This window comes from Carassius auratus, chromosome 12 (genome assembly GCF_003368295.1).
Source record: "Carassius auratus strain Wakin chromosome 12, ASM336829v1, whole genome shotgun sequence".
In the NCBI taxonomy this organism is placed as follows: Eukaryota; Metazoa; Chordata; class Actinopteri; order Cypriniformes; family Cyprinidae; genus Carassius; species Carassius auratus.
The window spans coordinates 9,097,650-9,116,278 of record NC_039254.1 but is presented as its reverse complement, the minus strand read 5'-3'; the positions used below and the strand labels follow the sequence as shown (position 1 = coordinate 9,116,278).

The 18,629-nt window shown below is 36.8% G+C and overlaps 1 protein-coding gene and 1 pseudogene across 1 annotated transcript in view; one reads left to right on the top strand and one right to left on the bottom strand.

The window, feature by feature from the left end:
• Positions 1-163, bottom strand: part of LOC113112225 (serine/threonine-protein phosphatase CPPED1-like) — a 40,925-nt pseudogene extending 40,762 nt beyond the window's left edge.
• Positions 164-3,140: 2,977 nt separating this feature from the next.
• Positions 3,141-18,629, top strand: part of LOC113111738 (protein shisa-9A) — a 33,134-nt gene continuing 17,645 nt past the window's right edge. Inside the window, exons 1-2 of the mRNA XM_026276787.1 lie at positions 3,141-3,944; positions 5,088-5,194. Coding sequence (XP_026132572.1) covers positions 3,427-3,944; positions 5,088-5,194 — 625 coding nt within the window. The 5' untranslated portion in view covers positions 3,141-3,426. The remainder of the gene's footprint in view (positions 3,945-5,087; positions 5,195-18,629) is intronic.

The following is an 18,629-nucleotide window of genomic DNA, read 5'->3' as shown; positions in this document are numbered from 1 at the left end:
CAACATAAGGAGTGTTAATAAAATACATAAACAACCTTGAACCAAAACATACTCTCATAATTCAAAGCGTTACAGCATTATCTATAATGTAAATAGCTTCTGTCAGCCCTTATAACTCCGATCAGTCTTTAGCTCTCAAAAAGACACTTTTGCCCCTTGCCATTGAAATGTATCCACTAACATTACCAAGTCATGTATATAATATACTCTTCAGTCTATATTTCATACATTTCGTTACCGTGTTTTAGGTGTTAGTTGCTAAATCTGTCATTGGTTACTCAGTGAGCATGTTTGTGAATCAGTACGTTTGGTGATAGCAATGTATGGGAATGTTTGGAGTGGATGAAGACAAGCTTTAAAGAAAAACTTCATTGTAAAATATTAGGAAACAATACTAAATAAACTAAATTAAAATCTAAAACATGTTTGTCCATTGTATTGTATTACAACAGGCCTATCCACCTTTTTCTTTCCGTTAAAATGAGCGCTTCCATTTCTAAATTCTATGGGTCTAGCTTCCGGCCTATCTGCGTCCAGCTATTTTTAAATGTACAAAACAGTTAGTTTTGCTGCTTCATATTTAAAACTGGTGTGTCTTACCATATTAATTTAATATATTATCTTAATTGTGAACACACTGGTTTGAAGTACGAACAGATTTACGGTTTACTGTACGTTGTTATTTTTCTCAATATTTATCTATAGTGGTTAATGTTCCGTAAGTCTCACCCATAGGCTTACTTCCGCGTTGAAGAAAGAGGCGGATAACTCGATGGAATTTTAATCTTAAGAAATGAACATTGTTTGCAATAAATGTCATATTCTATGGCTGACAGTGTTCTGATTGCAGTGTCTAATAAATGTTATATATATATATATATATATATATATATATATATATATATATATATATATATATATATATATATATATATATATATATATATATATATATATATATATATATATATATATATATATATATATATATATATATATATATAGGGTGAATTGCCCTAATGTGGGAGTTTTTGCATTTCAGAATTCTGTGACATATTGCAGTGTGTAACCAAAACATTAAATCCACAACTAATACCATTTCAAAAACCCCAGGATGTTTCCTAAATAAATCAAAAGAGAAAATGCAGATAACACATTCATAAAATAAATTATAGACATATTAGTGCTCTTAGTGCAATTCGTCTGAGAAAATCTGCAGATTCTTAATGTGGGACAGATGTCTTCCTAATGTGGGACACTGATAATAAAAGGCCAAAATCACCTATTAGAATAGTCAAATCTTAAAAGTAAGTATTTATCTTAGTTGTGGATGGATAAAATATGGATTATCAAACATCATTAGACAAATAATACAATATGACAGTTTTGATGCATTTATTATAAAGACGTTCAGCAACTATTGTCATAGACCTGTGTTGTGTTGTGTTATGTAGATAGAATTCCTGACTGTTCTCTGGTTCAAGAAACACATGCAACCACAGCAGACGTAACCTAGGCCTATTTGAAGGCAAAATATAAAACCACAGTTGAGACTTTATGTTAAGTTAAGTTTAACTTTATAGGCTAGATCAACTTTGATTCAAAATTCAGTGAACGTGAACTGCTGTTAAAAAAATGTAAGACCAATTTGCCTAATTCTTTCTCTTTTACTAAACAAACGCATACAATAACTGTCTTTTTGAAAACCTCTAGCAGCTAGCCTGCATAAACCTCGAGAAATACCTGAATAAAAACAACCTACAGAGGTTAACTCATTACATCTCTGAAAACAAGCAGTCCTTCGCATGTCAAGACACCATCATCATCATCATCATCATCATCTATAATCCCATCTGCAGTAACATTATTCTAATATTACATAACAACACTAAAACCCTGTAAATAATCATTTTTGCCCCACAAACCATGCCCCTCCACACATTTTTGACTGACTGAAGTACTGTCCCACTTTAGGCTAATCATACTGTCCCACTTTACGAAACCATATTTCCTAAGTAGGAAATTTTATTAAAATATAAAATAAATGGTTTATACATACAAAATTATACTATTTTTTGATGGACAAACATTTAATAAACACATTAGTCCAAAAAGTAGCAGGATTGTTTTGTTTAAAATGAATTTATACTCCTTAGTATCAAGTTTGTCAAAACACTATGTCACTGAGCTTTGAGTGATCAACACACAATGTGCTTCCAGTTTGATGATTTCTCCACCTTAATTTATGAATGTACATTTGAGAGGTTATGTGATTTTGATCACATAACACCACAGCTTTGGTAACCCAGAGTTTCACTGACATTCATGTATGTATGGGGGAGCTACAAACACGAAACCTTAAGTGTCGAACATTAGGCAGTATCCCACTTTAGGGCAATATATAGTGGGATACTGCCTAATATTCGACCTGGTATCTTTTCTGGTATCTCTTTAAAATAGGCTTATATCAAATTAGGTAAATGTGGTCCTAAATATGAGGAGGTTAGACGAATGTTGCATATTTGGCATAAACAATATGTAGGCTATGTCCATTATATAAGATTCATTATTTCCATAGGACATTCCATATAGAAATTACTCTTTGGCTCTTTATCAATTAAATACAATACAGAAAGAAAGAAAGACGATAGGCTATATATAAAATCTGTTATAAGCTACAGGGTTGGAATGGCACAATAGATCTCACTGCTCCCAATTCTGCCATTATGGCGCCTAGGCTACTAATTATAAAATGATATATTGTAAATGGTTGTAAAAAAAAAAGAAAAAATGGCACATTTAAATAGACTTGAGTGCCTATGTTAACGGCACTGCGCCACAAAACCATTTAGCACAGGTGTTTTCTCGTATAGCCTATGTATAGTTAACTTGCGGGACTGGTTTGTGATCTTTATATAGGCTTACTTTAAAATGTTTTTAAGGACAGGAGCATATTTTACACGCCAGATAAGAAATTATATTCGTTTGCATATAGTAAGATAAGTCAGCCGGCAACTTTTCTCTGTGGTTCTTTACTACAGAACACGTTTTTCTTGTCCAATCCCTCCCATGTCTCCTCCTTCCCTTTACGCACTGTCTCTCCCACTCTCAGCGCGCGCGCTCCACAGTTCTGCCTCAGCTCTCCTGTCATCATCGCAAACAAAGACAGCCTTCAGGGTAGTTGGCGCAGTGGTTTCAGAGGGCTTTAAAGTACTTGAGGATCCACAGAACAACTGGGATTGAGATCAACATATGTAGAGTGGACTTTACAAACATCTGCGGTCTTAATTTACCTCTTTTAAAATGCAAACCTTCACGAATGGCTTTGTTCCCTCGTGTGGATTTATGCCCTGCTGTCAGTGGTAATACCAAGACGTTTCTCTGTCTCAGTTTGTCCTCCAAAGGAAGCCTCCAGGAGACTACAGGATGAAATGGACAGTCTTGCTGTTAGAATACTTCTTGGTCAAAGTTGTGGTGCTGTTGTGCAGCGCGGTCGGGGAAGCGCAGCAGCAGCAGCTCGAGGGCTTTATAATGCTCTCAGGATCCAATGGGTCCCGGAATGAGGAGAGCGTTTCTGAACCTCCACATACTGAGGACAAATGTCGGGGTTACTATGATGTCATGGGACAGTGGGACCCGCCGTTCGTTTGCCACACTGGCAATTATTTATACTGTTGCGGCACTTGTGGCTTCAGATTTTGCTGCGCTTATAAAAACTCTCGTTTGGACCAGAGCACTTGCAAAAATTACGATACACCAGTATGGCTAACAGGACAGCCACCCTATAAGAAAACCCTAGACCCTAGACACGATCCAACTAAGGATAAAACAAACTTGATTGTGTATATAATATGTGGAGTAGTGGCAATCATGGCACTGGTCGGGATATTTACCAAACTTGGACTAGAAAAGGCTCACAGACCTCACAGAGAAAGCATGTCTCGGTAAGTAACTCATAGTTATGATGGCTTGACGAAGTCTTCATTTTCTTTTTAATTTGACCAACATTTTGTACTTTTTTTTTTTTTTTTTTTTTGTAAATGTGCTTGCTTATAAGTAAGTCTTTGATGCTGCAAGCGTCTTATGAGCTCTGCGTTTATTCATCTCTGTGAAGTTAACAGAAGTTACAATTTTTAAAACGCATCTGTAGATGCCATTACATCGTGATTTTTTCTGTTTTTGAACGTCAGAGCGCTCCATTGTGTGTGACTGCTAGGGTCTTTCACTCACGGTGCGTTCAAAAAAAAAAAAACTACACATAACTGATTGCAACCATGTTTCGAAATGCGTTTTGTTGTGAAGATTTTATTACTGTACAAAATTGACAAAGAAAACAAAAGGGGAGAAAGCGCTCATGGTGCAAGACACAGATATATGTTTGGTGCATGTGTGTGGTAACAATTAAAAGGAAAAGGGTGAAAATTGTTAACTCGATCCAAGAATGCATTAAAATATTTTCCAACCAAGAGTTTTCTCATTAACTCATCTTGTGTAGCTTTTGAGTGTTGGTTGTCAAAGCTGTGCATTTACTGTTGTGCCTATTCTTGCTATGCACATGCATGCTTAATTAGAGCAAAAACAATCCCTTGAATCTTAATTAAGCTTTCTAAATTCCTGGATTTGTGTTATGCAAGCTCTCTTTTTAAAGGCGTTCTTGAATCACAGATCTCAAGAGATCCACATGGAAACACGGTTGACATGGTTGTACATGTAAACCACAAGAACTGTAAACCATTTTAGATAATACATTATATTACATAACATCCGGTTGTCAGTTTCTTACCCTTTGGTTACTCAGCTTGAATGGTGGAGGTGGAAATCTCTTGTTAATACTGATTCTGTGGGTCAAAACCTCTGATGAGAGCTTCACAGCCCACAGTGTGAAGGTTGCTGAAAGAGCGGCTCACAGAAAAGCCTGTTCTCTTTGAATCAGCACTCTGGACAGCGGCAGCTATAGCACTGAATGAATAGAACGCAGTCTACTGACATTATATCACTTTACACCATTATTTGATATCTAAATAAAGGCAACACAATGCAGGCAATTCAGTGGAATACTAAGCTAACGAATGCTTGTTCTTCAACAGAGCTGTTGCGAGCGTCATGCAAGGTGCCCGTCAGGGTCAGCATGAGGAGGCCATCGGAATGCACACACAGCATTATGACACTGTGCAGGCGAGAGCAAACAACATGCGTAAGTTGATTGTAGCCTACTTCCCTCTCTTTTCCCACGAGCTCAGCATAAATCATGCTCTTATGAAAATAGCCTGAAACCATCTAAAAGCATGTTTCTTCTGGCTGGAGTGCAGAATATACCATAACCTCTATGCAATACAATGCACTTGTGCACAGAATTACACATGTAGTTATAAATGATACATATAATAACATATTAAGTATTCAAAGTTTTGCTTGCGGTGCAAAACTTTGTTGGTTCTGCACCACTTTTTGATTTTAATATTCAATGCCTAGCATATACAGATATGTGTAAGAGAAAGGAGATGCTGTGAGCACAATGCTCTTGTGAAATAAGCCTATTTATGGTCACTGCTGTGGGCTGCTGCTGCAGTTGTGTGTACGGTATTGTTTAAAACCCTCAAAATGAATGGCCCTATCACAAATATTTAAACTCTCAATTGTTGCGATTCTGATTACATCACCCCCTGTTATCAACTCCCTTAATATATCTGTGTTGAAATAACACAAAATACAGTGAGAATATCAAAGCCCCCCTCACAGGGATCCATTTTGGTTGACACTGAGGATGTGAGTCAGTAACTGGAGAAATTTCCCTTTCATCTAATTGCAAAGATAATGTCACTCTTTCTTCACTGCCATGCATATTGTAGATATCCCCATCAGAAGATTTTGAAAACTCAGATTACTTTTATGTTACAATTCTTTATTATGAACAAAGACTAAGAGCAATAATATGTAGATATATCTCAGGAAAATGGTAAGAGTTTTTTTGTTTTAACAGTAGCACAACCCTTTTGGTGCCAAATAGAACTGTTTTTTTTATTGCACAAAGAAGCATGCTTTGAAAGTGCTGTAAAGAACCTCAGTGGTGCTGTGAAAGAGCCTTTTCATATGAGTCTGGAGGGGTTTTACATTATTTTTTATTAATCCACCATTCTACACCTGCACTGCAGGCTCTTAAATTGAACAGATGCACTGAAAAAGAAAAAGAAAAATCAAATAAAACAATAAGAAAGATTTTTATCAGGGTGTGGATGATGAAAGTTTTGTTTCACATGCAGGCAACCATTACATATGGATTGTCACACCAGCCATTAACAAGCTTGATTTAGAAACGTAACTATGAAATTGGTATAATGTCAGTTCTGTCCTCTATTACACAAAAAGACATTCAAACAGACATTATGACTCACCTCTTATTTCCATATCATGATCATTATTCTTGCAGTACTGGTCCACAAACTTGAGTGTAATTACGTGGACTGCTTTTAACCTCTGACCCCAACGATTTAATACACAGTCCACCGAGTTACTCCACATGAGATAATGATTTGAATCGAAATAAAGAGAACAGGACCTAGTAAGAGCAAGTAATTCCAGCGATTATGCAGAGTTTTCTAAATTCTCAGGTTGACCCAGAGTGGCAGGACATACACTCACCTAAAGGATTATTAAGAACACCGTACTAATACTGTGTTTGAAACCCTTTCGGCTTCAGAGCTGCCTTAATTCTGACTTTGCTGAAAGAATTCTTTAGAAATGTCGGCCCATATTGATAGGATAGCATCTTGCAGTTGATGGAGATTTGTGGGATGCACATCCAGGGCATGAAGCTCCCGTTCCACCACATCCTAAAGATGCTCTATTGGGTTGAGATCTTGTGACTTTGGGGGCCATTTTAGTACAGTGAACTAATTGTCATGTTCAAGAAACCAATTTGAAAGGATTCAATCTTTGTGACATGGTGCATTATCCTGCTGGAAGTAGCCATCAGAGGATGGGTACATGGTGCTCATAAAGGGATGGGCATGGTCAGAAACAATGCTCAGGTAGGCAGTGGCATTTAAATGACGCCCATTTGGCACTAAGGGGCCTAAAGTGTGTCAAGAAAGCATCCCCTACACCATTATACCACCAGCACCAGCCTGTACAGTGTTAACAAGGCAAGATGGATCCGTGTTCTCATTCTGTTTACGCCAAATTCTGACTCTACCATCTGAATGTCTCAACAGAAATCGAGACTCATCAGACCAGGCAACATTTTTCCAGTCTTCAACTGTCCAATTTTGGTGAGCTCGTGCAAATTAAAGCCTCTTTTTCCTATTTGTAGTGGAGATGAGTGGTACCTGGTGGGGTCTTCTGCTGTTGTAGCCCATCCGCCTCAAGATTGTGCGTGTTGTGGCTTCACAAATGCTTTGCTGCATACCTTGGTTGTAATGAGTGGTTATTTCAGTCAAAGTTGCTCTTCTATCGGCTTGAATCAGTCAGCCCATTCTCCTCTGACCAACTGCCATGTGATTGGTTGATAAGATAATTGCATTAATGAGAAATTAAACAGGTGTTCCTAATACTCCTTTAGGTGAGTGTACAATCTTATAATTAAAATATAAAGATATGTTTTAAAGCTTAAAGATACTTTAAAGGTGTAGTTTCTGAATAAGTGTATATAAGAATAAAGCCTGAGTCTATTAATAAGACTTCCTGTCTTTTGAACGCCGTTACACAGAAGATGATCAAATCTGCTTTATGTGTCATAATAGAAGTTCATGCACTCTTAAATAACAGATGTGAAATAATTTTTTTCACCATGAGATGACAAAAAGACTCTGCATGTGCTGTAGGTTAACTGCCGTTATTATTTCAATGTGTAAACCTAGTTAGATTAGACCCTAATTACACTTATATGCAATGTTGGGGGTAACACATTAAAAGTAATGCAAGTTACGTAATCAGACTTTTTAATTTAAGAGAAAATATCTGTTACTTTTCAAAAAAGTAACGCCAGTTACTTGGTTTTTTAGGGTTTTCATTTATTGACTGACAAGTCTCCAGCCCCATATTGGTGGAAATCGAAGCGTTGTGTGTGCTGTGTGAACATGGTTTTGTCAGACTAAATTTGAATGTGTATTCATCAAAGTGAATTAAAACAGTGAAATGCAAACTCAGAATATGATGCAAAACTGCAATAATTAAATGTTAAATAACACAAATGTATCTTATCCCATTTTATTAATTATTTTCTTCGCTGCTGACCTCTGGTGATCCAGTTCAAACACAATAAGCAAAAATGACTTTACATAAACTAACAATTTTGCTTCATTTATTTTAATTTTTATTTTTATTTATTGATGAAGAGTGTTTGAACCTTCTTCTCCTGTGATCTACTGTACAGACGGGAATTTACTTTTCCTTCAGACTGATGTTTATTCATTACACTTTTTGGTGTGAAAGGGCTTTTACATTTGCTGTTAATAGAACTTTTTATATAAAAAATAATCAAACCCTGCTTATATTTAAAAAGTAATGCGAAAGTAACGCAAAAGTAATGTAACCTATTACTTTTCATAAAAAGTAACGTGATTAGTTTCTTTTTTAGGGAGTAACGCAATGTTGTAAGGCATTACTTTTAAAAGTAACTTTCCCCAACACTGCTTATATGAGAATTTGATACTGAGAATGTTTAATAGATTTAAGGGCATACAAGATTAAAATATGTTATACATTCCTTATTTTGCATTCTTGCCATATTCAGATTTGTACACGCTCATATGGACTTTCTGGGAAATATTTTTTTTCACATAAACCAATCAAGCAGTAACTATATTCGGGAATTCTCATCTCTTCAATATGCCGCCTCTAAGATGCTGACAATCCAGATGCTCACCCACCGTGTGCTGAATGATCCCATCAAAGAGGTCTAGTTACCTCACTCAAAGTGCAAAATTACTAGACCTTTTTTTTCTCGCAATGATCCAGGATTCTGGAGGATACAGTGCTGTGCTCCATTACCATCACAGCTTGGCATGACGAGAGTACCCATGGCTTTAAGAAGAAATAGAAAAAAAGAAGTATTGAATACAGAATGGTAAATTTTTTGGTCATGGCATAAAATAATCAAGAGTTTAGCCCAGTGTGATTTCAATCATTGTATAGTACAGGATGTTAAATTCTGCATGTCAGTGAATTGAGGAACAAAAGCATTTCCTCCCACAGCGCACAGAGTAACTGAACCTTGCAGATGAAGTGGAGCTTTTTCCAATGCCACAGCTAAAACTAATTACCTTAATGGGGTTTCCCAAAAGAAACAGCAGAAATCTATTATGCTGTATTTATTTTAAGCCTTGTGCCAATGCAAACACCTGAAATAAAGATCTGCTTGCAAATACGCAGGTGCTTAAGACACATCTGCAGGTTCTGTAAGGACTTAAAAGATCAGTGTGAGTAAAACCTGTCTGTTGTCCTTAACAAACTCACTATAACTTAAAACAAAAAATAAAAAGTGTAGAGAACAGAATGGATTTCTGCTCACCTATTGCATTCTTCATGCGTATGATTATTTTTGCCGTTGGCGCTATACTTGCAATAAGTCCATTTACAGCGAATTGTCCTAGTTCATTGCTAGTTCAAGCATGTCTTCGTACTAGGATTCTCTCGTTGCAAAAAAAAAACTGATGATTTGATGTCTAGAGGCATGTTAACTTTTTAAGCCATCAAATAGATCTCTAACTTTTAACTTCACTCAGGCTTTATTTTGATAAAAGCCAAAGGCTTATATCTAAAAATTATTCTGGCTAAATGCTGGCAAAATGTGCACTAAGCAGGATTGTATTGTTGTGCCCCCCTTCGTCAAATATTATAAATAATAATATATATATATATATTTTTTTTTTATTTTATTTTTTTATTTTTTTTACTTAAAAAAAAAAGTAAACCAATAAATTGTATTATTTACAAATTACAGTTACCTATAGTAGTCTAATTTATTTTGTAGCCTCAAGTATTCCGAAATCATGCAAAAGAAAATTAAGCAGTTTTACTATATTAAAACCATAGTTTATTTTTGTAAGGGTTGTGATGTCCACATGTTTTTTGTTGAAGAAATTGTAGGGGCTGTGTCATTATATAGCAAAAAGTTGGCCAAAAATGAAAGATTAAGTAAATATTTAAATTAAATGTTTGGCCAATAGCCTAAACAAGGATTTGATTGTCCTGTAAGTGTTGCAGCAGCAATTACCCTTTGGCTCCCTTTGCAGGCATTTGTAATAACATGTTATGTACATAAATTGTTTATTTTTTTTATTAGCCATTAACCATTAAATTTATTTATTTTAATGTTATTAACCATTAAATTTATTAAATTTTTATTTAATGCATTTCAAATAATTTTAAAGGCTATTGATGGCTTAGGTCTGTTTTTATGACCAAAAAAATATTATTTTAATAGTTCTTTGTAAATTATTATTTGAAGTAACGAAACCATGGCTAATTTGCAGTTGCCATGGCTACAATAATGATGATTTTTGGTGTTATTCTTGTTAAAAACCATGGCTTATTTTAATAAGGAAACATGGAAAGTCAGAGAGAATATTAGATGTGTTGGTGGTGGTAAAATTATTTCAATCATTAAAACACATTATTATCGTCAACAGCCAAAAAAGTTTCACAGGAATGTGCCTGAAGTAATGCACGGGCATCGTTTTTACCAAATGATTTACAATTTATTTTAATAAATATAAAAGAATGTATGAGGTGTGCATTCCTCCTCATATGCTATTTAAAGTTCCCGTTTTTCGTGCTTTTTTGAAGCTTTGATTGTGTTTACAGTGTGCAATATAACGTGTTCATGTTTCGCATGTAAAAAAAAAACAGTATTTTTTACACAATTCACCTGTCTGTATACTGCTGTTTTCACTGTCATAAAAACGGGCTGATGACTTCCTTGTTCTATAAAGCCCCTCCTACAGAAATACGTAACAAGTTCTGATTGTGCCAGTGGTTCCTGTGTTGTGATTCGACACCAGCTTAGCACACGCTACCCTCCTGGAAACGCGATTGGACTAGTTTTGAGAAGCAAGTGGGCAGGATTTGTTTTGAAAACCTGGCAATCCTGATCTGAACCATAGACAGTAAAAGAATGCACGTGCTGGAGATGTACTTATAATCACAGGAGTGTTTTACTGACGAGATGCGCATGAAAATTGCATTCAATATTTTTGCACAGCCCTACCATCTAGTTAACAAAGCTAAACAGCATTGCCCTTTGTGTAATAAGTTACAGAAACTGTTGAACGCACCAACTTAAATAATAAAATACACTTACTGGTTGTGGTCCATAAACAACGCCTTCTCCAGACAAAGAGGGAACTGCTCCATCTTTCAAGAATAATCTTTGTGCGAATCTGGCATTAAACTGATTGAGATTGAGGAAGCTGTCCTCAGCAAAATGTGCTGCACATAGTTTTACATGTGTATAATTTTCGGGAACCGAGTTAAGCATAAATTGTAACCATTAATCTCCAAGTACAGCATCCCTGGGAAGCCCAAACAAAGGTGATTGGACTCCGAGATGAAAATAACAGCGTTTCGACGAGATGGCGACAAACACAAACGCAGCTCTTCCTCTTCTCCGTCGGAGCGCAACAAGGCCACGCCCCCTTTTTTGTGTATTCATGTGGGCGGAGGTTAGTCAAAAAACTGTTTTAGTGACGTCATTACTGCAGGAACTAGAGGGATATAGTTCAAACGGGTCGTTTTTTGCAGGCGAATTCTGTTAAATAAAATATCTCGCTTGGCATTGAACTTTGAGCTTTAGAATTTTAGAGATATTATTTATACTCTAACAACAACATTATACACTAACTAAAGTTTAAAACATGGGATCACGAAGAACGGGACCTTTAAGCTTTAACATTCCAAAACATTCGAAAAAGTAGCAGAATTAACATATGATTTACAGTTTATTTTAATAAATATCAAAAATTAAAAAAGTGTGCATTACAGCTGACACCTAGATAACAGTTGTTTTTATGACTGTAAGTCATTTTCCTCAAATGCTATTGACGTTAGAAAAAAAAGTGTATACCAATATCGCACATAACTTTAGAGACGTCACTAAAGTAGCAAATATTGAACATCCAGTGTCAAGCCAACTTTATGCCAGTTTTTAACTTTATTTAATTTTCTTTTCTGTGCACCGGATTGTTGATGTCTTTTCCATGGGCATAGATGTCCGTCCATCAATTATGAGCATTAAACGCAAACATGAAGAGCAAGCGGTCTCGAGTGTGGATGGGGGAATGATGGTGAATGTTTTTTTCCAACTGGGATAGTGCCCCCCTGGGAGTTGGTGCCCTATGCAAACTACGTACTCTGCATATAGGGAGCGATGGTACTGCCCAAAATTTGCCCATAAATTACTCATCCTCAAGTCATCCTACTGAAGGTGTATCTGACTTTCTTCTTTCAGACAAATCCAGTCAGATTTATATAAAAATATCTAAATATTATTTGATCTTTCAAGCTGTTTAATGGCAATCAGTGGGAGTTGCAGTGCATCAGTCCCAAAGAAGTTAAGTAAAAAGTGGCCATCCTTAATAAAAAGTGTCTCACACGGCTCCTGTAGCAAATAGATGAGCCTGTCCTCCAACAAAAAACGACCATATAGATTGTTTGTGCAAGCACCTTATCAGGACCTATATTTACGTTTTAAAGTTAAGCGCCCTCTAGCGGGCGTAGAAATAATGACAGTAGCGTGTTGCCTCTGTCATCATGAAATGACGTATAACGTCATTACCAATCAAAACGCACGTTTATTTAAATGGAATGTGTCGGCTTATTACACCGACCTCACAGTATTTCCTACATATTTTACTACCGTAGGTGGCTTATTCGTTCGAATGACGACACCTAACCCCACCCCTAAACCTAACCCTCACAGAAATCATGCTAAATTATGATTTATTTAGCATATACATTTTCGTGCACGTCCGCTCCCTGGGATCGAACCCATGATAGCATGATTACATATCAAGGTATAACGCAATAATCTACCAACTGAGCTACACGAAACGCAAAACAGAGTGCAAATAAAAAAGTACAAAACATTAATATTAAAACAACCTTTTGCCGAAAGTGTGGCAATTGTAGTATATGCTCTGATGGGTCATATTTCAGGGATTTGGATAAATGACCTATATGAGTTTATTGGTTGGAGGACAGGTTGGAATAGATACATTTTTGTAAGAAAAATTTCCAAATTCAACTAACCCTTTAACAAAGCTAAAATTTTCATTTGGCAAGTTCACATTATCCTTGCCACCACCAGAAAACAACCAGCATAGCTCCCCACAACCATATTAAAAAAACTCTTTATGTAATATTCTTTTAAAACACATGGTGATTCCTTTCTCTCTGCTCTCTTCTAAATCTTTATATAAAATAACAGTACTCTTTCTGCATGTTACACCATTACTCCACTAAGTGGCAACATATGACTTTCTTTATCAGTGAGCCAGTTAATCATTTATTCAACTGATTCAGTAAAAAAATGCTGATTCAATGGGAATGAGAGGAATCCCTTTATGTTGTTGTAGACCGTTTTATTTTAGTTTAGTTCAATTTATGACAATAAGATGCAGGACAAATCATAATTCATGCATACTGAGTTTTTTACACTGTTAAAGAGTTGGATATTTTGAAATAAGTTTCAAAAATTAAGTTGTACGTTTGAAGGAGTATTTCTGTTCCAAAAATACTCCTTCCGGTTTGTCACAAGTTTCAGAAAGTTTTTTTCGAGTATGGCTCTGTGTGACGTTAGATGGAGCGGAATTTCCTTATATGGGTCTTAAGGGCACGTCTGCCGGAAGAGCGCGCGCTCCCATATAGCACAGCACTGAGAGCACAACAGACTTCACTGATCAGAGCGAGAGCGTCGCGAAATGTCACAAAAGACGTGTGTTTTTGGTTGCCAGGGCAAGACAACCCTGCACAGATTACCAAAAGAGAAACAGCATTAAGGGACCAGTGGATGGAGTTTATTTTTACAGAGCATCAACGGAGTTGTGCAAGTGTTTGTGTTTGTTCCCCTGTATTTCGAAGATGCTTTGAGGCCGTTTGACGCCGGGTTTGCACATCGTTTATTTCTTAAGGATTAATGCAGTCCCAACGAAAAAGGGTCACGATTGTGTGTTGGAACCGCATGCGGTGAGTAAAACTGCTTCAAATATCTCTGTGTTGTTAACTTAGCTATCGTGCGTAAGCACATCAAGTAAACAACATGCGATGTTGTCATCAAACTGCACTTTCCACATGTAACGTTACAGCTTAAAAAAAAAAAAAAATACGACAAAGTGGAACTTAGTCATTTTCCAAAACCGCTAAGCAAATATATACAGTTTAAGTACATACCACATAGAGACATTGTTGCTGATGCTGCTCTTGTTAAATTTCAGCCTCTGGATCTGATTCTGGATCAGAAATATACTCTGAATCTGACTGTAAGCCATGGTTTGTTTTGGTTGGTTTTGTCCTCACGGTGTCACAGCTTCCAGACACGCTCGCAAAAGCCTACTGGCGCTCGTGATTCTTTAGCTCCGCCCACATGTCACGCCTCCAGCCGGTCGTGTTTTTCCGGGAAAAATCGGTACAGACTATCTTTCTCTTATGAATATAATAAAAACAAAGACTTTTTGGAGTTATGAAGGATGCAGTACTACTCTATAGGTACTCAAGATTAACAGGATATTGAGTGAAAACGAGCATTTCACCCCCCCTTTAAGATCTTTATCTCTGGAAAAATTTCTGTTTGTCTTAATTTGTCTTATTGTGCAGTGATTTCTAATGGCAATACACTAAATTAATTGATAATATAATTAACTATTAAAATCACAATTATATTTTCTCCACTGTTTTGCAATATTTTTCATCCTTTTCGTTCTCTGGACTGATGCAAGTATTGGCTATATGTAAGAAAAAGAGCATGTGCAACATATTGGCCCCCAACCTGAGGCACCATCCTATCCCATTACTGGGCCACGGTTCACGGTCCTTGAGGCAAGCAGCATATTTCTGTTGGCTCAGTGACCGTAGCCACCATTGCTGTCATGCTACAATGGCAGAAACCCCCCACCAGGATTGCATTCAGGGCAGCATGGTCTCCCTACGCTCAGAGAACTCCACCAAGGAGAACTGGCTCTGATTTCACACCCAGAGGACAGGCTGGCAGCCTATCTCCTCCAGCACATTGGGGGAAGAGGGACATGTGGCCATCTGATGTGCGTCACTGAAACGGGGCTCGTACAGGTCTGCTACTTGATGCCAATGCTAATTTTACTTCACATGCAGACCCACAGTGCCCAATGTCACAAGAAAATACCACCTTTGATGATACAATCCTAATATAAAGAAAATAATAATAATTTATTAATAAATAATAAAGAATAAATGTGAGATTTAATTCTTGCATTAAAAAAATATAATATATTTTTTGTGACAGAAAATAGAAAAGGAAAATGCATTCTATGGAAATGGCGAATCTCCTGAATAGTTTTATTATTGAAATAGCATAAGTTAATTGAATCTTTGCCTGGTTCACCTGGTAGAGTAAGGTGCGGTCAAATTAGAGATTTTGTGGGAAAAATGGGTCTATTGTGTTGTATAAAGCACAGCTCAAACAGAAGTCATTTACAAATCAAGCAGATGTCTGTTGGACAATGCAACAAATTTACGACCAACTGAAACCAAGCGGACAAACCTGAAAACTTTCGCCCTGATGTTAAATTCCTGATTGCAAGTGAAAAATCAGCTCTTCTCTCAGATAGTGTATTTGGTAATTCAAACATCGTTACTCATGTGAATAAGTACCATTTTGGCTCAGATTTTGGGCTTTTTCGATGATCTCCATTAGCTGCTTAAGAGTGGAAAATCAGGGCTAAAATCATGCAGTTTGTGGGCGGCATTAGGTAATCTAAATGGAAAGTATTGCTGACAATATTACATTTTGTAATGATCCACTTCTATGACCAGAATATTTTAAATTTCTGTATTAAAATTCATATTGATTTGGCTCTGATTTCACACTCACAGGATATTTCTTCCAGCACACTGGGGGAAGAGGGTATGGCATAATGGTTATAGAGTCAGACTTGTAACCCAAAGTTTGTGGGTATGAGTCTTGGTGCCTAGTGGGATTGTAGATGGATACTAAATACATTTTTGTGGTGGGGAGGAGGGAGGAAGGATGAAACAGGCAAAATTTTACATTACTTAGAAAAAAACAACTGCTTCCATACTTATTCCTTATCTGCTTATTACTCATCACTAGCATATTTTGAATCATTGTGGTGCTACCAAAATGCTAAAACATAAATTGTCAAGTGGTGCAAAATCTGATTGCATTTTAAAGCACAAAGCATCATATAGTTGTTGACTTTGTAAATGGTTGCAGAGAAAACCTGGGTATCTAAACAACTGAGGAATACACACTAACCAGATTTTCAAGTCACTCCAAACATAAACTCATTCAGATACTGTACATATGCCTTACCGCTAGGAGATGCAGGAAATATTAAAACAATGTTCTAAAATCTATTCTCCGAACGAATAGAATAATTGTCAGAAGAACTGTGCTTATCATACACCACACAATTTTCTGCATAATGTGTCAACTCTGACTGCCACGGGGAAGAGACTGGTCTCCTGAGGAGAGGTGCGCTTTTTTGCTATTTTCTGTTAATAAAAGCCTCACGCCACACCCACTATGTGTGTAGTTTGCTCCTCCAGCCACAGCATATTCAAAAGTTTCTTCAAAATGGCATAAAAGTTTTTCAAAGCCATATAAAAACAACTTACACACAAGCAATATATTTCTACTATGCACATGTTTTTTCTTATTTGTAATCCTGGTGTGGATATTCTCATGTTTAATCGAACCTAAATGCAAATGTACCATTTCGGTATCGCAGTCCACTCAGTATCAAAAATGTCAGTATCTAAAAACTCAATAAACATGTATTGTGCATCAGACCAAGAGCTTATCAGTTACTTAGTGGCTTATGAACACCTTAAGAATTTGATTTGCTGATCCTGAAGACTTTAGTGAAGGGCAGATTTAAAGAAGTGAAGATGGATGGAGAGGAAGGAAGGCAATTCAAATGCTATTGATCTACTCACTGGTCAAGCAAAGTGGGAAAGCTGGAGAAAATACTTTTGGTTTTCACCTTACTGCGTCATAGACATTGCAGAGATGTCCAACTGCCTAGAAAAAACCCACTCCTGTTTCAAACTGATAGCTGCCACCGTTTTGGACAGATAGCACACATGTGGAAGATGCTGAAATGACACCAAAGAGAATTAAATTCTGCTGTTACAGAAGATGTTTTGACAGCAGAATGAGGAAAAGCTCCATTGGAAGGGGTTTTCCCCTGTTAGCGCCTATTGAGCCGCATCAATCCCAGACTGCCTTTGTCACCTATGTATGTCATTCATGTATGCATTGATTTCAATCCTTCCTTGTGGCTCTCCTTTGTCTACATGACTGATTGGGTGTGTTGTCATGGTGGACACGCTCATGCTAGCACAAAACACACAGCCCCCAATCCTTAGATCAACACACCACTGCCCAAAAACGATGCATAATTCATTTCATGTAGCTTGCAGCAGCAAGGGGAAATGACAGATTAATGTATTTGCTGCAGAACACTTAGCAACTCCAGACTGTTTATCATTTGACATGACAGAAACGGGAATCATTTCCATCCTCTGTCTGTTCAACTTCAGCTTTAAGTGGACAGCCAGCTTTCATTATCACTGTAGAGACGCTAACGAATAATCAGCTCCCCAAGAGGGCAAAGGGAGATCCAAATGTGCTTGTTTGACGCAGTGAACATGGATGAGTGCCACTCCATCAAACGCCACAGAGAAAACGAGTGTGTGTTTAAGATTGAATTCTCCCTCATTAAATGTAATTCCAGACAGCAGGGGCAGGACCCAGGTTGGAATTTATAATGAGCAACCGAGATATGCTTGCAGTGTTATTCCGATATTATAGTGATGGCAAATTTCCCCTGAAGGCAATGACTGGCATTAATTGTAAAAGAGGTGTTAAGGTGGATGGATCCGATGATCCATTTGAAACAGTGCTGATAATAAGTTCCTGTGGGCAGGTGTGTGTGTGTGTGAGATAGATCGGAGACCCACACTCATCTCAGGAGCATAATAAGTTAAACAAAGTTCATTATAGCTGCATCATTATGCATTCAATCAGTATTACTCAGCGACTTTCAACTAGTTTTGCTTCAGGACCCATATTTTAAATTGGATACTGAAAATATTAAAACTGTACAAAAGTAAACATGAAAATTCACTTAAAATCAAATATACACCACTGTTTAAAAGTTTTGGGTCACTACTTTGAGTAAGGATGGATGATTAAATTGTCAAAAAGTGACTGCTGAACAAAAATATCAAGGTTTCTAAACCAAATTTATGCAGCACAATATTTCAATAATAAGACATATTTTGAGCATGATATCAGCATGTTAGAATGATTTCTGAGGGATCATGTGACACTGAAGACTGACAATTAAGTTTTGCATCACATTAATAAATTATATTTTAAAATACATTCAAATAGAAATCGAAAAATATCGTAC